Source organism: Carettochelys insculpta, chromosome 11, assembly GCF_033958435.1.
Source record: "Carettochelys insculpta isolate YL-2023 chromosome 11, ASM3395843v1, whole genome shotgun sequence".
NCBI classification, from domain to species: domain Eukaryota; kingdom Metazoa; phylum Chordata; order Testudines; family Carettochelyidae; genus Carettochelys; species Carettochelys insculpta.
The window spans coordinates 19,730,090-19,752,054 of NC_134147.1; the positions used below are offsets into that span (position 1 = coordinate 19,730,090).

General features: G+C 65.2%; 1 protein-coding gene across 4 annotated transcripts; it reads left to right on the forward strand.

The window, feature by feature from the left end:
• Positions 1-1,312: 1,312 nt before the first annotated feature.
• Positions 1,313-20,975, forward strand: CCDC88B (coiled-coil domain containing 88B). Of its 4 annotated transcripts, none has more exons than XM_075006051.1 (26): positions 1,313-1,578; positions 1,993-2,104; positions 2,578-2,647; positions 2,836-2,894; positions 3,295-3,378; positions 4,255-4,395; positions 4,555-4,697; positions 4,882-4,963; positions 5,557-5,715; positions 7,533-7,679; positions 9,298-9,436; positions 9,514-9,692; positions 10,181-10,303; positions 11,652-12,440; positions 12,968-13,092; positions 13,520-13,661; positions 13,823-13,966; positions 14,147-14,308; positions 14,706-14,983; positions 16,520-16,663; positions 16,779-16,965; positions 18,572-18,717; positions 18,922-19,017; positions 19,836-19,975; positions 20,107-20,388; positions 20,685-20,975. In XM_075006051.1, exons 1-26 carry the CDS (start codon positions 1,568-1,570, stop codon positions 20,732-20,734), a joined length of 4,134 nt encoding a protein of 1,377 aa, XP_074862152.1. In that variant the 5' UTR covers positions 1,313-1,567; the 3' UTR covers positions 20,735-20,975. The 4 variants fall into 4 exon arrangements, with proteins under 4 accessions (XP_074862152.1, XP_074862154.1, XP_074862153.1 ...); XM_075006053.1 differs by having other exon boundaries at positions 11,655-12,440; XM_075006052.1 differs by having other exon boundaries at positions 1,996-2,104.
• Positions 20,976-21,965: the final 990 nt, after the last annotated feature.

Here is a 21,965-nt window from a genome sequence, read left to right on the forward strand (position 1 = left end):
CTGGGAAACAGCAGAGAGGGGCAGCTGAGCGGGGTTTGGAAGAAGGGCATGGGGGGGTTGAAAGGCAGTAGAGCAGTCCTCTGTGGGGCACTGGGGGTCTCCCCGTTGCTGGAGGATGGCAGGATCTGATCAGGACTGATGCGTTCAGGTTTATGATGGGGGGGACAGGGCGAGACAGGAGGGCCCAACACCCCGTCTGATTAAAGACACACATCTGGTCCTTCCCTGCTGTGGGGTTCCCATCACCTGGGCTCCAGCTCTGCTCCATGGCAGTCGATGGTTGTGGCCCTTCCTCCAGGGCTGGGCACGTTGGGGGCAGGATGTTGTGCTACACAGACTTGCCCATGGATTGGGTTGTGGGGGGAGCGGGGTACTGATCTCGCCGGGCAGTGGGTCTGATCCGGGCAGGAAAGAGATACAGGCCATACGAGCTCAAAATCTGATCTCGAGCAGGGCAGTGGTGGGATGCCGGGGTAGATGGGCCCATTGAGAGGAGCTTCCACTTCCCCGCAAGCTGAGGGTGGGGAAGGACCTACCGGCAGCTTTCAGGGGTCCGGTAGGCGTCCGTGGGGATTTCCCTCCTCCCGCCCTCCAGCAGCGCTGCTGTGGGTGCTGGTTTCCTGGCATCCCTGCCCCCCACGGCCGCTCCCCACCCCGTGATTGCGGAAGTTCCTCTTTGTGCAGCGCAGAAAACCAGAGCGGGGGGAGCCGGCAAGGGTGGGGCGGGGAGCGGATGCACCTGGCTTAGGGACCCTGTGGGGGACCCACGGGGACCTGAGCAGAGGATGGACAGGAATGGGTGTGGCTTGGACAGCCTGGGGGATTTCGTCTCCGGTCCCCTCGTCACATGGGTGAGTGTGGCCGGGAGAGGGGAGCTGTGTCCTGGGCGGAGTTGTGCCCTTGGGAGGAGCGGGGGCCATGCTGCGGTGGGGAGCTGTGCCCCTTGGAGGCGCAGAGACAGAACTGTGCTGCCCCACGGCAGACGCCTGCCCTCCCATGCCCCGCTGAGCCACCTGCAGTTGGGACACTACCTACCCCTCGAGCAGTGGGGTGGGGAGGGGGCAGGAGACGGGTGAATGGGAGTTTGGGGCGAGCCGGGGAGGGGGTAAGAAACGAGTTGTGCTTTTGGGTGAGGTGGGGGTACTCTGAGGGGGCTGGGTGAGATCTGTGGGGAGGGGAAGAGAGAATCCGTCCCCAGGCCTGGTGTTGGGGAGGGCACAAGTCCCAGCAGGGAGCCCAGGCTGGGATCTTCCCAGACGGCTGAGGCTGGGCCTTGGAAATAGGGGCAGGGGAGGGGAGCATATGCTGCGTGTTGCCAGGGCACAGCAGGAGCCTCTGTGGGACCTCTGACTCGTGGGGAAGGGAAACAGGGACCCTCGGCCCTGTGGGGGGCACTGAGGTGATAACAGCTCTGCCTGTCTCTGCTCTCCAGGTGCGGACACTAGAGAGCCTGGTGCCACTGGGGTGGGCACAGGATGAGCCCCAAAGCCCTGGCACCCCAGACAGGCAGGCACAGGCCTGGCGGTATTATCTGTACCTGGCGGATGGAGCCTTCCTCACCCAGGTCATGGGGCTGATGTGAGTGATGTTCAGTGAGGAGGAGGGAGCAGAGGTAGGGGACCAGCTGGGCTGGTAGTGGGGAGCCTGTGATGAGAGGCCCAGCCTGGGCGGTAGTGGGGGTTGGGGTTCTTTGGGGAGCTCAGCTGGGCGGGCTGTGAAGGGCCCATGCTGCACTGAGGGGCTCAGCTTAAGGCCAGTGGCAGGTTGAGTTGGGCAGGGGACTGTGCTGTGTTGGGGGGCCCGGCTGTGGGGCCCTGAGGAGGGGCTATGGCTCTTTGGGGAGCTCAGCTGGGCAGGCTGTGGCGGGGGCACACGGGGAGAACTCTCAATGATGCTTGAGGGTCCCAAATGGGGGGCTCAGGCTGTACTGGGGAGGGGGGAGCCTGGTGGCAGGCAGTGGGATTGTCTTACCCATTCCTTGCATTCCCCCAGCAGAGATCTGACCCCTTGGAGTGCCCGGCCTCCCCAGAGCCAGCCGCCCGGCGAGACGCTGCGCCTCCAGACCCTGCGTGCTCTGCTGAAGCAGCTGCGTGCCTTTTACCAGGTGGGTGTACTGGGATGGGGGGCCGCACGCCCAGCGAGAGACGCCCCCGTTCTATGGGGCTTGGTGGGGCCCGAGGAGATGCTTGGGTCTGCCTGGCCTGTCCTGCCTGTGCACGTTTGTGTATTTATATGTACACACGCGTGCATCTGCCAGCAGTGCATTCTCACGCTGGCGCGCTTGGGTCTGCACGCGCACGCTCTTGTGTTTGTGAGGCCGGGTCTCTGCCTGGCTACGTGCACAAAGAGCTGTTCCTCTCTCACCTCTGGGACATGTAGTCCACGGGGGGCAGGCAGGAAGGGGAAGTGGTCAGCGTCTTTACAGCTCCTGATGTGCAGCCGAGGGAGTCTCTCACCCCACAGTGACACCCAGCGAGCTCCTCCGGAGGGTAGATGCAGAGGGAACCCTCCTTCCCTGACCCTCTCCCAGCAGCCCAAGGTTCCCGACCGCCAACCTATGACCTTTGCCCTTTGCAGGATGACCTGCAGCAGCTGATTCTAATGACTCCCCCTAATGTGCAGCTTCTCGCCAGAGATCCCCTGACAGGTAAGTGGGGAGTGGGCAGTGCTCGGCTCAGTGGGTCTGTAAGTCTGTTCTGAGGAGCTGGAGAGGTGGGATGTTGAGCCGTCCGGTTGCAGGGCTCTGATCCCCTGGTGAAGGGGAGGGGGTGTGTGTGCGCGTGTCTCTTTCCCTCCCTCTGTCGCTGTATTCACCTTTCCCTCCCGCTGTCTCAGAACAGGGCATTGAGGAGATGCGGAAGCTGCTGTTGCTGCTGCTGGGAGCTGCTGTGCAGGTACATGTGGGGCTCGGGGTGGGGGAGTGAACCCTGCCAGGGAGGAGAGTCTGTCCAGGGCCCACTGCTGGTTGCCTGGCACATGCATCCCCTGAAGTGGAGAAAGGGTGTTTCCCTGTGCCCTGCAAATAGCGCTCCTCTCTGGCAGGGACATGGAGCAGCCTTCGAGGGGGAAGCATGAGGGTCAGGGCCATAGACGCCCTCAGAAAGAGAGTGAGATGCTGACAGCTGTTTCTTTGTCATCCCCCACGGGCCACCACCCTGTCTCCTTCCGCTTGATGCTGTCTCCCCTGCCTCTGTGCCCCCCACCTCATCCCTCCACCCCTCCCACACATCCCTTCCCTGGACCTCCTCCTCTGCACCCCGTCCCCACCCCCTGTGCTGCCACCTCTTCCTGCAGTGTGAGCGGAAGGCAGAGATCATTGAGCGGATCCAGGGGCTGGACCTGGAAACCCAGACTGCGCTGGCTGGTGCTATCCAGGAGGTAAGGACGTCCACCCTGGGCATGACCTTGCCTTGGGCTCCTGGGGCTGGTCACCCCAGCTGAGCCCCCAGTGGGTGGCTTGAGAGAGAGTGGGGGAGCTGTAGGCAGAGATGCTGTCGCACTTGGGTGAGGGCAACGCTGCCGTGTGAGGAGCTGCCGTGTAGGGGCTGTGAGCTGTGGGTCGGTGGCCACACAAAGGGAGGCAGTGTGAGGAGCTGGTGTGCAAGGAGGGGCCAGGAGCGACATGCCAGGCCTGAAATCAGAGAGGAGTCCTTGAGGCGTGTGCAGAAGGGAAGTCGCATGTGGGGCCGATGGGTGAGGGGAGGCCGTGTAAGGAGAAGCCACGGGGCGTGTGCCAGGGAGAAGTCATGGGAGAAGCTGGTTTCTGAGGAGCCAGCGCGCAAGGATGGGGGGTGGAGGTCGTGTGAGAAACCAGCGTGCAGGGTGGGGTGTGGGTGTGTGTGGAGGTCATGTGAGGAGCCAGCGTGTGAGGGGTGTGTTTGTGTAGAGGTTGTGTGAGGAGCCAGTGCGTGAGGCCGGGGGTTGGAGGTCATGTGAGGAGCTAGCGCGTGGGGTGTGTGTGAGGAGCCAGCGTGTGGGGTGTGTGTGTGTGTGTGTGTGTGGAGGTTGTATGAGGAGCCAGCGTGCAGGGTTAGTGTGTGTGTGTGTGTGTGCGCGCGTGCGCACGTGGGGGGGTGGAGTTGTGTGAATAGCCAGCGTGCAGTGTGTGTGTGGGTTGTGCGAGGAGCCGGCGTGCCGGGGGGGAAGTTGTGCGAGGAGCCGGCGTGCTGTGGGGGGGGAAGTCGTGCGGCGGAGGCCATCAGACAGGTGCGGGGCAGGGCACAGGGGTTGTGACGTGTTACTCTGGTGGCGCAGGTGACGCAGGACCCAGCGGTGGTGCTGAGCCTGCACTGGGGGGCGCTGGCTGAGCTGCAGCCGCGGGAGTTGGCCCGGGTCCTGCAGGATCTGCTGTCCCGGCTGCGGGGCCTGGTGCAGGAGCGGGACCTGAGTGCTGAGGTGAGGGGCCCTCGGGCGCATCCCTGCCCCTCCCTGAGCTCCCCCATCAGCAGCCCCCGACCGCGCCGGCTTTCCCCTTCCGCTGCCCCCAGCTCTCCCCATCCCCCTGCCCTCTGTCCCCCGGGTGCTCCCTGCCCCCCTAACCCAGCTCTCTTGCAGAGGCTCTGGGAGCTGCAGCAGGACCGGGAGCTGTCGCCCCGCCACGGCCCGCTGCCCCCTGAGGGGCCCTGGGACAATCGCCAGCATCTCGGGGTGCAGCTCGCTGATGCCCGGGGCCAGGTCCGACGCCTGCGGCAGGAACTGTGAGTAGGGGGCGCCGAGGGGGTGGGGGTGGGGGACCCAGCGGCCAAGCAGCTGAGCCTGGGGCGCGACTTCCAGTGAGGAGGGGCTGTCCCTGGGGCTGGCAGTGAGCGTGGGTATAGGTGGGGGAAGGTTGTGGGTCGGTCGCTGACGTGTCCTCCTGGGGTCTCTGTCCCACCCGCCCAGGGAGGAGAAGGCCGAGGAGCTGCTGGATCAGCACCAGGAGCTGCAGGAGCTGGAGGCCGAGCTGAGGAAGCTGCGCCAGGAGGTACCGACCCCCCACCCCACCTCACTGCTCGTTCTCTGACCCCACGACTTTCTCTCCAGCCGCCCCCTGGCCTGCTCCCCCACAGCCCTCCAGCTCAGGTCCTCTCCCCACTGCTGTCCGTCCCGTCGCCCAGATCCACCTGCTTTCTCCATGTCTCCCGCCTCTAGGCAGCCTCCACCCCACGCCCGATTTCCCTGCCCCTTGCACGTGTGAGAGAGCCACGGAGCGTCTGCTCCTCCCTGGCCTCTGCCCCCCGCTGCTCCCTGCCCTCCCCACTCCTACCCACCGCCACAGCTTGCTTCAGCTGTAGCCCTGCCCCTCACTCTGGCACTGCTCCCATGTTCCCACCTCTCGTGGTGCGTGGGCCTGTCCCCCTTTGCCTCCCCAGGCCCTGTCCATCTCAGGATCTAACCCCATCCGCTGGGGTGCCAGCGCACTGAGCCTGTGTTTCCATGTTCAGCTCTGACACACTGTCCCTGTTCCCTCGCCCAGTGCCCCATCCCTTTCTACCCACCCCCGTGCCCTGTCCCTGTTCCGGTGCCCTGTTCCTTCGCCCAGTGCCCCACACTCTTAGCCGGCGTCTCTTCCCCCAGCACCGGGCGGTGGCGGGCGAGGCGCGCCTGGCCGGGCTGTACCGGGATGAAGTGGATGCCTTGCGGGAGAAGGCGGCCCGGGCTGAGCGCCTGCAAGGGGAGCTTGCAGCCCTGAGGGAGCGACTGCCTGGACTGGAGCTGTGCCGGGGCAGGCTGGAGGTGAGGCTGCGTGGGGTGGGGGAGACACAGGGGATACGGGGGTGTCCTGGATCTGGAGACTCGAGGCTGTGCCCCCGGCTTTGGAACAGTCGGGTCCAGGAGTCCCACCTCCTGTTCCTGCTGAGGTGGCCTCTCTATGGCTTCAGGAGAAACTCGTCCTCTCTGCCGGGGTAATATACAGCGACACGAAACTGCACGGGGCAAAGAGGTGATGCCCAGTGCCTGTGGGCCTCACGGAGCCCTGTCAGGCTGCCAGGATGTGTCGTGCTCTGACTTCCTCCTTAGCCAGTCCCCAGGTGAGAGCACACAGGCCCCTTCCAGCCCGTCTTCCCCTAACCCTCTGGTCGCCAGCTGAAGTCTCTCCAGTCACTTGTCTCCTCTCTCTGGCCCCTCTGTCGAGCCTCTCGGTTTCAGCCTTTTCCTTCACAGAAATTCTCCATTCCACCCAGGCAGGGAGGTGAGACATGGCCCCACGTCTCGTCATGTGCCCTGAAAACGAACTGAATCCCTCCCTCGACCCATGCAACACAGAGGGGAAACTGAGGCACACATGCGCTACGAAATTCCCGCTTTGCACAAGGTGGTGGGGCCTCCGGGCTAGTGGGGATGGTAGTGGGGGGCAGGAGGGTGATAGCGGAGGGTTATGTGGGTCACAGTAAGGGGTGAAGGGTGACTCTCAAAATCACAGAGCTGGATGGGACCTCGAGAAGTCACCACGTCCAGTCCCCTGCCTTCATGGCAGGACCAAGCACTGTCTAGAGCATCCTGATGGAGGTGAGGGGTCGGGGCAGTACTGGCACGGTGGCTGTCTCAGCAGGAGAAATGGGGGAGATGGAGGTGGGCTATGCTACAGTTCTTGGGGTACCCAGGGTTGAGAGTCACCTTGTTACCCTGTCCCTAGTGAGAGGGGGATGTGCTTATTGTTTGGCATCAGCTCCCCACCCTCGCCAGCCTCCTAGCCGCCCTGCACTCTCCTCTGGGCTGTGCCTCTCTTTGTCTTGCAGGGTGACAGCAGGTGCGCCCCAGCCCCAAGCCCCTTTGAAGCCTTCCTCTGGGGTGCCCAGCCTGACACTGGCTACTCGCAGAAATCCCAGCTCCCCTCCCCCCAAAGGAGCAGTGCGCCCCAGCTGATCAGTTTCACCCTAACTCACTGCTCTTGTAAACCTCGTCTCATGGTGATGATAAAACCCAAGTAGGTTTTGTGAAGCAAGAACGGGGATTCCACCCAGAATGAAAGGGAAGAAAACAGAGTTACATACAAAACAAAAACAACGAGAAGTCCCGTGGCACCTTATAGACTAACATATTTTGGAGCATAAGCTTTCGTGGGCAAAGACCCGCTTTGTCTGACGAAGCGGGTCTTTGCCCATGAAAGCCTATGCCCCAAAATATCTGTTAGTCTATAAGGTGCCACGGGACTTCTCGTTGTTTTTGAAGGTACAGACTAACCCGGCTCCCTCTCTGATACAAAACAAACTCACCAGATGCTCCCAATCAGTTCCCTTTCCTAGGTAATGAGGTAGGGCCTCCTTCCTCCAAACTTCGGTCTGTCGCCGACCTGGCTGGCTGCCCAGGAGCCATACTTTCACGGAAAACATGCCAGTCCATAAGATGTTTCCTCAGTAACTGGATCCAGGGCACCTCTCCCTGTTCTGCGTGATACTGAAACAGTCTCTCTTCCTGGACCGGGCCATCCCCATCTGTTGTTTGCAGTGGGTGCTGATGGTTTTCCGTTGCTAGGTTTGGAGGAGCAGAGGGTTGTGTAGCAGTCGGTGGGTCTTGGCATGGGGGCTCTGACAGGGATCTCTCTCTGGCAGGAGGAGCGGGCTTTCTCCCAGGCCCTGCTGGACAGCAAGGCCCAGCTAGAGGGGCAGCTGGAATCAGCCCGAGCCCGAGCCCAGCGCCTGCCCCAGCTTGAGAAGGAGAATCTGCTGCTGCGGAGCCAACTCGAACAAGTGGAGGAGGTGAGACCCCTTGATCCCAAACAGCTTCCTGCAGCCCCTTTACAGTACCTGCTCTGGGCCCCTGCACAAGGCCTCTCCTGTCCCCAGGCTGACGGCCCCTGCCCCTCTGGGCCCCTGCACAAGGCCTGTCCTGTCCCCAGGCTGACTGTCTGCTGCCTCTAATCGGGCTTTCCCCAAGTGCCCCACAGGTGCCAGCTGGGACTCCATGGTTCATCCATCTCCCACAGGCCTGGGTCAGCCAGTTGGTCTCTCTGTCTCTGTCAGGCCATCACCCTCATTGCTGGCAGCCTGGCTGGCCCCTCCCAGCTCGCTCAACCCTTCCTGCTCTAGAGACTTGAGGGGAGAGGCCAGGGCTCCTCTGAGCCTTGGGAAGGGAAACAGCCACCAGCCTGGCTGGGGCAGCTGGGGGAACCGCTCCTCATTGCCGCTGTTTTCCTCACCCTTAGAGCCTCCTGAGAGGCTCTTTCCCATGGCTGTTTCCCTGCCCTGCTCTGGTCTTGCTCTGGACAGGCAGACAGGCAGCAGGGCACAAGGGAAACCCAGTCACACAGTCCTACCAGCACCCAAGTTGCCGCTGTTTCTCCCCAGTCTGTCTGCTGTTGGGAGGCTGGGGCAGGAGTACCAGGGGCCTGCCCTCCTCCCTACAACGTCCCCCTGCTTCAAGAGGCCAGGGCTGGAATAATGGAGAGGCCCCCCTCCGCTGCTCCTGACTCGCCCCCTGGCGCCCGCTGTGGGAGCCTCTCACGTTATCTAGGAAGGGGATGGCGTCACCGGGTCTGGTCCATTTCCCAGCATTTAACCCATCTCCTGGGAGAGCCCATGGATCACGCTGGATCCTAAAGCAGTCTGTGGCCTCCATGGCTCCAGAACTGGGGCTTTGGCTCCAGCTACCCCGGCATCCCTCCGTGGCTCCCCACCATGAGTCCAGCCTCCCCCAGGAGGCGTTTTCCCTCAGGGCGCTCTGCTGCTCCCTCCAGCCAGCAGCATGGCTCAGGGGCCTGAAAAATCCAGCCCCAGGGTGACAGAGCAAAGCCCAGCGCGGCACAGCCAGGCGGGGTGGGTTACCTACGGTGACGGCAGAGCCCCTCCGCTCGCTCGGCGGTGCCCGCTCTGCAACTCCGTAGCTGTCTTGCTGAGGCCTGGCCAGGGTAGGCAAGGCTCCAGTCAGCCACGGCAGCGACACCAGGCGCCTGGTTCAAAACAAGGCGTCTTCACTGGGCTCCCGCCTGAGGGCTTGGGGTTAGCGTGAGAGGCTGGAGCAGGAGAGTTCCTGCTTTGCTGTGCCCCTGAGCTCCAGCTGCCCTCTCCCCACACCGGCGGGGAGGGATGAGCAGTGGAGGGGATCACCTTGTGGCTGTGAACCCTGCTCTTCCTCACCCCGTTCCCAACACCTCTCTTTACTCTCCACCACAGCCCTCCACGCTCCCTCGGCAGCCCGGGGTTTGCTGTCTCTGGGGATGCAGCCCGCACTGAGCCAGACCCTCTTGCCTCCTGCTCCGTGCCAGGAGAAGCCCTGTAGCCCCTCTGCAGCTAGTGGGTACCAAGGCTGACGGGGTGATGCCCGCTGTCCCTAAGGCTATTACAAAGAACTCCCACATGGGTCACCCTCTGCCCCCAGGAGCGGGAGAGGGAGCGACAGCAGCTGGAGGAGCTGCAGCAGGACAAGATATTGCTGGAGGGGGAGCTGCGGCAGCACCTGGGGGAGCCCCTGCACCTGGCCTGGGAAGAGGAGCAGGAGTCCAAGGAAGTTCCCAATGGTGAGTGCCTCTTCCTCGCCTTCGGCCCCTGGCCTCCCAGCTCCACCCGCTTCATTGGTGTGACACTGTCCTGCCAGACCCAGCTGAGGCTCCCAAATCCCTGAGCTACGAGGTAACCGAGGTGACATCTGGCCGCCTGCTAGTGCTGGAGCGGGAGAACCAGGAGCTGCGCCAGAGGCTGCAGGAGGCATTAGAGGCCGCAGGAGGCCGCAGGAGTCCAGGCCTGGAGCAGGAGAATAAGGCTCTCAGCGAAGAGGTGAGGGAGTCGGGCCTCCAAGAATTCACAGCCCTGTCGCCACACTCCCCAGCCAGCCTGGCCCTGGCCCTGGCCCTGTGGCTGGGCTGGAGACGGCTCGCCTTGTGCAGGGGAAAGGCCCCCAGTCCCATCCTTTAACCAGGGCGCACTCAGGAGGGGTCGATCGTGTGTTGCAATTGGTTTTGGGGCTAGGAAGGTGGGGGCGGCTGTCTGGGGCTTCGGGGCCTTTGCAGGGAAGCTGTGTGAAGGATCTCTGTGCTGGAGAAGGATGGGGGGTGTCTGTGCTGGGATTTGGAGGCAGGTTGTTTCTGAGGGGATCATGGCTTGGAGAGGGGAGGGAAAAGGACATCCATGGAGGAGGCTTTGGGGAAGGAGTTCCTCTTGGGGGAGTCAGCGGGAGAGGGTGTCTCCAGGGGTGGTCCCTGTGGGGCGGGAAGAGTTGTCTCCATGCCAGGGCAGCCCCCCTCACCCCCGTTTGCCTGGCACAGGTGCAGCGGCTGGGGGCGGAGCTGGAAGCCCAGCGGGCCCGGAGCTGCCAGGAGCAGGAGAAGCTGAGCAGCGCCCTGCTGGGGGAGAAGGAGCAGCTGGAGCGGGAGCTGCGCAGCTTGCATGTACAGCGGCACTGCCGGGCGGGGCGGGGCGGGGCAGGGCCCACTGTGCGACGGGCTGTCAGCTGGGACAGCAGAGGGGCGCCGCAGGGGAGGCAGCAGGCCTGGGGGTGCCCCTAGCATTGTGCCCCCACGCGGTTGAAGTGTGACGGGGTCAGTCCCATTGCTGGGAGCTCTGCACAGCTGGGGGAACAGGCAGGCAGGGTGGGAATCCCACAGCCCCGCCCTCCCTGCTGCCAGCCTGTCTCCCACTGGAGGAGACAAGTGTCATGGCGGAGCATGGGGCCAGGGGATTGGCTGCAGGTTATCACCGACTGACAGGGCTGTGTTACGCCTCCGTGGTTGGGCCGTGGCCCTGGTGGTGTGCCGGAGCCACAGCTTCCCCAGGCAGCCCTGGAGTCCCTGCAGCTCCAGGACTGGCCTTCAGGCTCCTGCCCTCCTGCATCCCTGCGAGTTCCCCCCGAGTCCAGCTGCCATCAGACCCCCATGGAGACTCGCCCTTCGCCGGGAGCGATGCGCCCAGGGAGGAGCTGCAGTGAGGCCGGGCAGTCTGGCCAGGCCCAGGGAGCGTCGCAGGGTCATCAGGCCAGGCTGGGAGTCCAGGCTCTCTCAGGGCCTGTGCTGACGGGAGCCAGGCCCCAGCCTGTGCCGCTGTTGTGCCCCTTTGGGGAAGGGCCACGCTGCAGTCCTGGGGCGTCGCTGCTGCTCCTGCAGCCACAGCAGAGCTCCCTTCAGTCTGGCAGGCTCGGCTCCCAGCGCAGCCACGCGGCAGCAGCATGAGCCAGTGCCCAAGAAAGGACCCGGGGCTGCAGGCGGGTTTGGGCAGTGGCCTGGCGGGGACGCAGGGGGGACCGGCCATGCTTCACCCCCTTTCCCGTCAGCCCAAGCCTGTGGGGGCAGAGTCCTCCTCCTGGAGCATAACCCAGAACTGCCCTGCTGCAGGCCCCTGTGCCTTGGGCCGGGAGAACACGTGGGGAGGCAGGAGACTCAAAGGCAGCCTGGACCCCCAGCCATCAGCCCCTTGGAGTTCCCGGCAGGAGGTGCCTGGGGCTGGTGGGGGCACTAGAGGGCATCATACTTGCAGTGGCTGTGCTAGTGCTGCATGGGCCCAGTACGGGGCAGCGAATCCCCATAGATGCACTGAACTGCCCCGATCCTCGGGCCCGGTTTGTCTTTGTCCAGGCTGGATTCGGTGCTCTGGCAGGTCTGGGCCCCTCGTTTAGGAGCGGGGTGGAGTCCTGCCTCCCCAGCGGTTGGGCGAGGGGACCCCGGGCGGCCCAGGCATGTGGCTAGGGTTTGGAGAGGCGGGATGGCAGCGTGTCCCTACCTGGCTCTGTCCCCTTTGCCGCAGAAGGAGTCCGTGTCGAAGCAAGCAGACGGAGACGCCCAGGCCCAGGAGCATCAGGAGGCCCTGGCAGAGAGCGAGCGCCGGCGGTGCCAGGCAGAGGAGCGAGTGTCCAGCCTGCAGGAGGTGCTGCGCCGGCTGGAGGCCACTCATGCCAAGGCCCTGGAGGGGCTGACGGCCTCCCAGGAGGCCCGGGGGCGCCTGGAGCAGGAGCTGTTGGGACTGCGGGAGGAACTGGAGCAGCGGCGCCTGGAGGCCCAGCTGCTGGGCCAGCTAGAGGCAGAGATCCAGGCTCTGGAGAAGGAGCGGGAGGCGCTGCGGGCTGAGTTGAGCCAGGCCGAGCGGGAGACGACAGAGGTCCGGGGCAGCCTGGAGGCTGAGCGGCAGCGGGCCGGGCGCCAGGCTGAACAGGCCCGGGAGGCTGTGGAAGAGCTGCGGGCGTCTGAGCGCGAGCTGGCCACTCTCCAGCGTGGGCTGGAGCAACACAAGGCAGCCCTAGCCCAGCTGGAGGGCGAGCGGGCGGCGCTGGAGGCGGTGCTGAGCCAGGCCGAGAGAGAGCGCCGGGCGCTGGACAAGGAGGCTCGGCGTCTGCGGGCCCAGGCCCAGGCCCAAGAGGAAGCGCTGGCCGAACAGGGCCGCCGGGCCGCCCAGCTGGAAGCCCAGAGCCGGCTGCAGGCACTGGAGCTGAGCGGGCTGAGGGAGACGGCGCAGCGGCTGCGGGAGCTGGAGCTGGAGAGCAGGGGGCTGCGGGAGCAGCTGGTGGCCGAGCGCAAGGCTGCAGTCGCTCTGCGAGAGGTAAAGGGGGCAGCTGGGGCTGTGAGGACCAGGGCTGCAAAGAGTGGGGCAGGAGAGAGTGCCTGGCTACTCCAGCCTGGCCTGTCCCAGCAGGGGGCGCTGTGGGGGAGGAGCTCCTGGCTACTCCAGCCTGGCCCGTCCCAGCAGGGGGCGCTGTGGGGAGGGGTGGGAGGGCTGGTGGGGGAGCTCCTGGCTACCCCAGCCTGGCCCGTCCCAGCAGGGGGCGCTGTGGGGAGGGTGGGAGGACTGGTGGGGGAGCTCCTGGCTACCCCAGCCTGGCCCGTCCCAGCAGGGGACGCTGTGGGGAGACTGGGAGCCCTCGCAGCGGGCACAGCTCCCAGCTATTCCAGCCAAACCTCTCCCAGCAATGGGGCTGGGGGCACCCTGCAGGTGACAGTGGAAGATAGGGAATGGGGGTAGCAGCCCCCCCACCCCTGCAGTACTCAGGGTCCTGGCGGGGGTAGCGGAGGTAGGAGGGGGGCTCTGGGTGCCCCCCTTTGTGCTCAGAGTCCTGTTGCTTCCTGCAGGAGCTGCTGGGTGAGAAGGTGAAGGGGCAGGAGCAGGAGGCCAACCTGGTGCGACTGAGGGAGCAGCTGGAGCAGAGGGAGGAGGAGCAGCGGCTCCTGGAGGAGCAGCAGAGCACCCAGCAGAGGTAGGGCCACACCCACGCGGGGGGGAGGGTGGCTGGGATCGCGGGGTGGAGCCGGGCGTGGGAGGGCTGGTGGCCGGGATCGCGGGGGGGAGCCGGGCGTGGGAGGGCTGGTGGCCGGGATCGCGGGGGGCGCCGGGCGTGGGAGGGCTGGTGGCCGGGATCGCGGGGGGGCGCCGGGCGTGGGAGGGCTGGTGGCCGGGATCTCGGGAGGGCGCCGGGCGTGGGAGGGCTGGTGGCCGGGATCTCGGGAGGGCGCCGGGCGTGGGAGGGCTGGAGGCCGGGATCTCGGGAGGGCGCCGGGCGTGGGAGGGCTGGAGGCCGGGGTCTTGGGAGGGCGCCGGGCGTGGGAGGGCTGGTGGCCGGGGTCTCGGGAGGGGCTGGGGCAGTTTCCAGAGGCTCCTGCATGTAACGTCCCCGTCGCGCCCAGCCAATGCCGGAGCCTGGAGCAGCGCCTGGAGTCATCCTTTAGGGAGATGCTGGCTCTGAAGGAGGAGAAGATCGGTGCTCTCCGCAGCCGGGTGGAGGAACTGCTCACCCTGAACCAGCACCTGGGGAAAGAGCTGCGCCAAGTGAGACGCCCCTTGGATGCCCCCTTGCCCCCAGTGCCTCCCACCCTCACCTCTCAGGCACCCCCTGTGCCACCCCCCCATGCTCTCTTCTGGGAGAGGCCAGGCTTGCGGTAGTCTCCCATCTGCTCCCTTTCACCTCCTCCTGTGTTCTCTGTGTCCAGGTCAAGAGCAGGACTGAGGTCCCCCAGTCCGAACCGCCAGGGGCCACAGAGCAGGGCCAGGGGCCCCCCGAGCCTGTACGGGAGCTTCAGACTGAGCCAGAGACTGACAACCTGAGCAGGCATCTCATCGAGGTGGAGCGCAGCGTGAGTCCAGGGCAGGGGGGTACCGGGGGTTGGGGGGGCTGGAATTTGGTGCCTCTTGGGGTGAGACAGGGAGGGGAGCTGACATGGGAGGCCCCTTGGAGCCTGGGGCAGGGATGCCGGAGCTGAGGGGCCACCGGGGATCTGGGGACGGCCCCTCACTTGCTGGTGTGCCCGACACAGAATGCAGCGCTGCTGGCGGAGAAGGAGGCTCTGGTGGGGCGGCTGGGGCAGCTGGAGGCGCAGATGGGTGCCCTGCAGGGGGAGCTGCTGAGCCTGCAGGGGCAGAGCGGAGGCCTGCGGGAGGAGAGTGGCCGGCTGCAGGCCCAGTGTGGGGCCCTTCAGGTGAGACAGTCCCCCTTGGTGTTTAATCTGTTCACTAATTAAGTGGGATTTTACAGCCCTTTCCTTAATTGAAGCATTCCAAGGGATCCCTCCAAGACTGATCCTGAGCATTCAGCCCAGCCTGTCGCCTTCCCTCCTCTCGCCAGCTCCCTGGGGAGACACCACCCCTGCCCCCGCTCTCCCCTGACCCCAGTGGGGGGCTCCTCGGGTCGGACACAGCCCCCACACACCACTGCCCCACAGGCAGGCCTAGTGTGGAGCCCCCAGGTGAGATACCACATCCGTGGCTCCCCCTTCCTGCCCCACCCTGGATCCAGTGGGAGACGCTCCAGGTGAGACGCTGCCCCCCAGGTTCTACCCTCTCCTCCCCAGATCTCTCCTTGCCCCTTCCCTGCAGGTGGAGAAGGCGGCGCTGCAGTCCCAGAAGGCAGCACTGGAGGCGCAGGCCTCGGAGCTGCGGGAGCGACTGGCGGGACTGGAGGCTGAGGTGCGGGTGGCCCGGCAGGAGCGGGACGAGTGGCGCGGGCGCCATGAAGGGCTGGTGCGCAACCACGACAAGCTGGCGCTGCTGCATGAGCGCCAGGGCGCAGAGCTGGAGGGGCTGCTGGGCAAGCAGGCCGGCCTCAAGAGAGCCCTGCGGGCACTGGAGCAGGAGCACCGGGAGCTGCAGGACGGGTAAGCGGAGGGGCTGGGCGGTAACCCCTGGGGCAGAGGTTGGGGTTGTGCGGCTCTGACAGGCCAGGGAACTCCTGGGAGCATGGGGAACTGCCGGACCAGGGAATAAGCAGCTGAGGGCGCAAGGGAGCACCATACCAGGTTACCCTTCAGGAGGAGTCTCGGATCTCCTGGGGCCTGGTCCTCTCAGTCCCTGCGGGAGCAGCTCTGTTATGTGCCAGATCCTGGACGTAGCATTTCGGCAGGCTGAGCTTGCAGCTGTACAGTCCCAGGGCTGGGGCAGCCGGCTACCACTCCCCCGGGGCTCCCAGTGGCTCCAGGCCATCCCACTGGGTTCAGAGCTTTACACCTTCAGGGAGCCAGTCCCTGGGTGGAGGGATCGACAGCAACCTGACCCAGCCTGGCCTGTTCAGTGCAGGCCAGTGTTCACTAAAGAGCCCCTGGTGGAATGGGAAAAAATCCTGAGAGCTGGGGAACAGCTTGGTCGGGTCCCTGCCCCCCAGCCAGTCACTGGGCTGGGCAGCTCTCTGCAGAGAGAGGAGGCCCAGGCTAGGGCAGTGTTGGGGGGACCTGAGTCCCTAAGGCAGGGTAGCCCCTGGGAAGTCCTGGCTGGCAGCTGCACTGAGGACCCATCCATGTGAATTGCTGACAGTCAGGGGAGCTCAGCCCAAGTCCCTTCCCTAGTGCCAAAGGGGCGGTGAAGGCAGCAGGGGATTTGGCCGGAGGGCTGGGCTGTCCTTACACATTCCATCAGCCCAGCTCCCAGGCAAACCTCAGGTCTGAGGAAAGCTGTGCCCTGAGCACTGGCGTTAGGTCACCTTCCCCTCCTCCTGGTGCTGAGCAGCAAGTCCCTGGAGGGACCCTTCCATCAGCCGAGCTGCTGTCTCCCGGAGAGGTGGGTTGGTGGTGGTGATGAAACACCCTTCTGAGGGTGCAGGATACACCGGCACTCTGGTGCATTGTGTAGACAAGGCCCGATCGAGGTCCGCCTGGTTAGCCCACTCCGCAGACACAGCAGGACGGGTTGCAGAATCCCCTGGGCCTAGCTCCTGCTTCTGGAGGGACGGCATTACTGCAGAGACGGGCTCCCAGCTGTCCCCACGGTCGCCCTCCAGTCACCTGCGTCCATTACAGCTGCTTTTGATCATACCTGGCTTAGCGCAGGCAGGCCTGCGTGGCTCACAGCTGCTCCTCCTCCCTCTGCCCTCAAGAACTGGCCCCTCACTGGGCGGGATGAGGTTAATACCCAGTGAGTGGGGAAACTGAATCACAATGTAATTCATACCACCACGGCAGTAATTCCACGGCAGGTGTCCAGGAGCAGGGGTTGGGGCACAAGTGGGGTAAGAAGCCAGTTAACCCAGATGTGGGAGAGGGAGCCGCTGGTCGGATGACCGCAGGGCAGCTTGGGGGGAGGCAGCAGGGCAGGTGGCTGTGGCGGGGCTAGCAGGTGGGCTGTAACCATGGGGAAGGAGGCGGGGTCCTGAGATGCTGGGTTCTCTCACCCCACCCACCCCCCCTTTCTGTCCCCTCCAGGCACAGCCACCTGGTGGCCCAGCAGGCGGGGCTGGAGCAGCGGGAGGCAGCCCTGCGGGGCGAGCGGGAGCGGCTGGAGGGGGCTGAGCGGGAACACCAGCAGCTGGGGGAGCAGCACGTCCGGCTGCAGGAGGAGCATGCACGGTAAGGGCGGGGGGGGGGGCCTGCAGGTTAGGGCAGGCCAGGGAGATGGGGGCGGGGGGGGCAGCACTGGGCTCCCCCCCCGTGGAGTTCCCCGTTAACCTCTCACCCCGCACAGAGTGCAGGCGGCGCTGGCAGCGGCCGAGCAAGCGCATGGGGAGCAGGAGGGGGAGCTGCGGGGCCTGCGGGGCCGGCTGATGGGGCTGCAGCTGGAGCAGGCGCGGCTGGAGGCTGAGGGCACCGCCCTGCGGGAGCAGAACCAGCAGCTGGAGGTGACCCTGGTCCGGATCCGAGACCAGTGTGAGGTACGCAACCCCGGGACCTCTAACCCCCCCCCAGCCCGGACCCTCACGGCCTGCCCCAGCCAGAGCAAGGGGTGAACCCCCAACCCTGCCTGCGGTACCCCCACCCCGAACCCCTACATCCCGCCCAGAGCAAGGTGTGAACCCCCACCCCGAACCCCAACATCCCGCCCAGAGCAAGGTGTGCAACCTCCAGCCCTGCCTGCAATACCCCCAACCCCCCCAGCCCGGACCCCCACGTCCTGCCCCACCCACAGCAAGGTGTGAACCCCCAATCCTGCCTGAGGTATCCCCAACCCCCCCAGCCCGGACCCCCACGTCCCGCCCAGAGCAAGGTGTGAACCCCCAATCCTGCCTGAGGTATCCCCAACCCCCCCAGCCTGAACCCCCACGTCCTGCCCAGAGCAAGGTGTGAACCCCCAACCCTGCCTGAGGTATCCCCAACCCCCCCCCCCAGCCTGAACCCCCACGTCCCGCCCAGAGCAAGGTGTGAACCCCCAACGCTGCCTGAGGTATCCCCAACCCCCCCAGCCTGAACCCCCACATCCCGCCCAGAGCAAGGTGTGAATCCCCAACCCTGCCTGGAGTATCCCCCCCACGACATCTCTAGGAGACCAGAGCGAGGTGCGCAGTTCTGCTACCCCCAGTTCCACTCCTGGCACCCCCAGCCTGAGCCCCTCCAAAACGCGCACACTACCGGATACCTTTCTCTGCCTAGCCTTGCTCTCCCCTCCTGCTCCTCCCACGCCCTGCGAACTGCCTGGCACAGATCCACAGGCCCGGTGTGCTGGAATGGCTCTGGATCAGCCCCGGCAGGACCCTTCCGTGTGCTAAAAGCGCCCCGGGCCTCACCCTCACTTCACCACCTCCTGGGATGGACCCTCGGAGCCTTCACCACCCCTGGGTCATGCCGTGAGCTGCCCTCCGCAGATCCCCTGCAACTGGAGACCCAGGGGAGACTTGCACCCCTAGGGGGCGCTGCAGTCCCACCTTCCCTGCGCTGCCCTGACTCGGCCAAGGGTGCAAAGGCAGATGGGTTGGACCGCAGCCCAGGAGATCCTTCCTGAAGCTCAAGGGAAGCAGCACTGGGTCGCTCCACAGCTGTCTCAGCCCCCGGAGTCCCAGCTCAGGAGCGTCGCCCTGCCTCCAGCAGCCCACCGGGCCCCTGCCCAGTCCCTCGTCTTTCAGCCGCTCACACCGGGCTGGCTTCCTCAGGAGCGTGGGCCGTCTGAGGGCCTGAGTCCCCAGGTGCCAAATGTCTGGGCGCTTGGGGTGGCCGTCTGCACAGCCGTTGTGTTGCGGCCTCCAGGAAGCGCACGCTGTCTGAGTAATCTGCCTTTGCCTTCCACCTAGTTAACCACGCGCCCCAGAGGGGAAACTGAGGCACACACCCAATATACGCAAAATATTATGAAAAATTCCCTCTCCATCACACTCCCCGCAGCCCAGCTCTCGTGCACCAAGAGAACATGGGGAGCTGCTCCCCACGCTGCCCCGCTGATCAGAGAGGGCTTTCCCCATTCTTTCCCCCCGGCCCTCCTCCCTCGGTGAGAGGGGAGCCCAGAGGGCCATGGCCCGGCCTATCGGTACCTCTGCTTCCCTCCCCCAGCTCCTGGCCCAGCTGAAGGGGAACCAGGAGGAGGAGAACCGACACCTGCTGCAGGAGATCCAGAAACTGAGCCAAGAGAACCGGACTCTGCTGGAGCGCAGCATGGAGAGCCGGGAGCAGTACCACTCGGAGCAGCGCCAGTACCTGTGAGTGCCCCCTGCCCCCCCACCCCGCTGGAGCGCAGCGGGGGGAGCCCGCCAGGCGGGGTTACCTCTCCAAGTGCCCTGCTGAGTGGCTGGCAGCCTCGCGCAGGCTGCCTCAGGCCCTGGGGCAGGTGTGTCGTGCAGCTGGGGATTACAGGGGGAGCTCAGTCACCCCCAGCCAGACGCCGCCCTGTGCTCATGCCCCAGGGATAAGCTGAATGAGCTGCGCCGGGAGAAGCAGAAGCTGGTGGAGAAGATAATGGACCAGTACCGGGTGCTGGAGCCAGCGCTGCCCAAGAGCAAGTGAGTGTGTGTCCACTCCCCTGCGGCCAACCTCAGCCAGGCTGGCCCCAGCCAGGGGCCTGTCTGCTGCCATGGACTCCCGGGGCCAAGTTAACTCTCCTGGGGGCCCGGGGCTAGTACAATATGTGGGGTCCCCTGGGCTCCGGGGTGGGGCAAAGGTGAGGGGTTTGTCTGCAGTTTGAGGCAGGCAGGTGGGTGCGGGAGGGGATGAGGGCTCTGACTGGGGGGAGGCTCTGGAGTGGGGCCAAGGGATTTGGGGATGAGGCATTTGGGGTGCAGGAGGCGGCTCCGGGCTGGGGCTTGGAGGATTTGGGGGGGTGGGAGCAGGCTGTGGGCAGGAGGTTGGGGTAGGGGTACAGGGTCTGGACAGGAGTTAGGCTGCAGGAGGGGGCTGAGGGCTGGGATGGGGTTGGGGTGCAAGGAGCTTGCCTGGGGCAACTCCCATTTGGCGTGAGGGGGATGTGGCTCCATTGCTCCCCCTCCTCCAGCTCCCATGAGCAGAGCTGCCCCCCCACCAAACAGGGGCGCTTTAGTCCCTGCAGCCCCAGTCCAGGCTGAGCTGTCCTCTGAGCCCAGGCCTTGGGCTGTAGCCTTCAAGCCCCTTTCTTAATCCAGCCCTGCAGACTTCACACCCGCCCCCTCAGCCGGGGACTCTTCTCCGGGCCCCTCAACAGACCGAGCCGGCAACCCTCCAAAGCTGGCCCAAACCAGTGGGGGGCTGGGGGGGATGATCCCCCAGGATGCACAGGGCGGCTCACCTAGGGCCCCCCTCCAGTCAGGAAGCGCGTGTGACCCTCCCCGCCCCCCCGCCCCCCCAGGAAGAGCAGCAACTGGATTGCAGACAAGATGAAGAAGCTGATGAAGCCGCGCCGCGAGCCGCCCCGGGAGCTGCCGCGCCCCATGGCCGAGGGGGCCAGCAGCCTCGAGAACCTGCCAGCGCTTGAGGGGCAGGATGGGGGTGAGCGTGGGACCCTCCAGCCCGCAGGCGGCGGGGAGGAGAGACCTGGGACGGGGAGGGGAGCCAGGCAGCTGGGGTGGCGTTGCAGTGTTCCCCGGCCCCCGGCTCACCAAGCCCTGCCTCGCCCCCAGACCCCAGTGCACCTGCCTCACCCGTGTCCCTGCACAAGGCCACCAGCGTGCTCAGCCTGCCCGACGCCCAGCAGACGCAGCTGCGGCTGACTCGGCGTAAGCTCAGCTCCCGCATCCAAGGCAGCAAGTCCTTCGGGGCCGGGGACTCCACCCCCCGCCAACGCTTCCGCCAGCGCCAGCGTCCCCTGGGCTTCCTGGGGGGCTCCCAGGAGGAGGCCGCTGTCCCCTGGGAGGCCCAGGAGGAGGGGCCGAGATGCCCCAGTGCTGGTGGCGAGGAGAGAGGTGAGGCATTAATGTCTGGGGAGGGGTCATCCCTGGGTGGGGGGCAGAAAGGGCATTGCCCTCAGATGAGAAGGAACCTGGGGAGCATCACCCCCAGATGAAGGTCACGGAGTGGTGGAGACCAGGTAGAGAGATTCTCCCCCGACAACCCGAGGAGAGCGGGAGGAGGGGGGGCAGGTCCCAGAGGGGGATCTGCTCTGGAGTGGGGGGGTCCAGCCCGATCACAGCCAGGGATTGAGAGCTGAGATGCATTGTGGGCTCAGGGCAGGTGTAACTGGGGGTCCTTCTCTGCCCAGGGCTACCGCAAGGCAAGGAGAAGGAGCCCCTCTCCAGTGAGCCCCGATGAGCCTTCTGGTGCCTGCTGACGGCAGCCACCTGGGAGCCAAGCCAGGAGGGGGCTCTTCAGCAGCCCCTGGTCCCATGGTCCTCCATCCCCATGCCAGGAGTCCAGGGCATTGGCTGTTCCCCCTCCCTGTCTCAGCCCCCAACAGCTCCTGCCCATACGCCCTGTCTCTCGCAGCGGTGGCGGCGGCTCAGGACTCGTGTTGGGTTTTTTTATAATTTATTTGAAATAAAATGAATTATTTATCACGCATCTCTTGCTGTCCTTCCAGCCTCCCCACTGCAGGGCCACTGCCTCCCTTTCGCTCGCCCCCAGCCAGCGCCTCGCTGCCACTCCCTGGCCACCCCCCTCACTGCCCGCCCCGGGCACTGTTGGGAGGGAAGGGATTTCCTCCCAGCTCACCCTGCTCACTCTTGCACCATCAGTTCCTTCCGTTCTCATGGTTACACCACTTTCACAACTGCAATCCACGGGCCTCTCTATCCCCTTCAGCGCTGTGCCCCCTGCTCTGCGCCACCTCTCCACTGGGATCCCCACTGTATTCCCCCACCAGTTCTGCAGGTGCCCCCACACGCACGCGCACACACACACTGCTCCGTACAAGTACACTCCCCCGCCCCCCAATTTCTGTACTCTCTCCTGCTGAAATCCTAGTTTGGGTGGGAGCTCACAGAGGGGTCCTGCTCTGTTCGGGTTTGACTCGGGAGGGTGCAGGGAGGCACTCTGGGTGGGTGTATGGAGCATGTGGGAGCTTTCGGTCCCCATCTGGATGTGGTGTCCATGAGGGCTCTCAGAGGGAGGTGTGACGGTGCCCATGGGACAGTGTGGGTCCCTCCCCAGGACCGGGGATGCCGGATTGGAGGGTTTCTCTAGAGGGAGTCAGTTGTCATGTTACAGCAGGGGGATGTGGGATCTGGGGGTTCCTCTATGGGATGTGGGAGTTAGTCCCTTCCCTGGACAGAATGGTGGGATCCAGGGGAGGGACCCCAGGGGAGTGTACAGGGGTTCCTGGAGGAGGGCAGTAAATCCTGGGGGGTTCCCTAAAGAGGAGGCTCCGTCAGTCCCTCCCCAGGGTGGGATCCTGGGGGATTTCCTGTCGGGGATGCAGGGAGCTCAGTCCTTCCAGGTGTGTGCGCACAGCACCTGTTCCTGTGGAGGGGGTCTCCTATGTTCCTGGAGCAGGAGGTGAGGAAAGCAGGGGGCCTGTGGCCAGCAGGAGGTCCCTAGGAAGGAT

Coding starts and splice junctions, on each gene's coding strand:
- CCDC88B (XM_075006051.1), top strand. Junction 4,396..4,554: donor AGCGGGACCTGAGTGCTGAG/GTGAGGGGCCCT, acceptor GCTCTCTTGCAG/AGGCTCTGGGAGCTGCAGCA. Junction 20,389..20,684: donor TGCTGGTGGCGAGGAGAGAG/GTGAGGCATTAA, acceptor TTCTCTGCCCAG/GGCTACCGCAAGGCAAGGAG.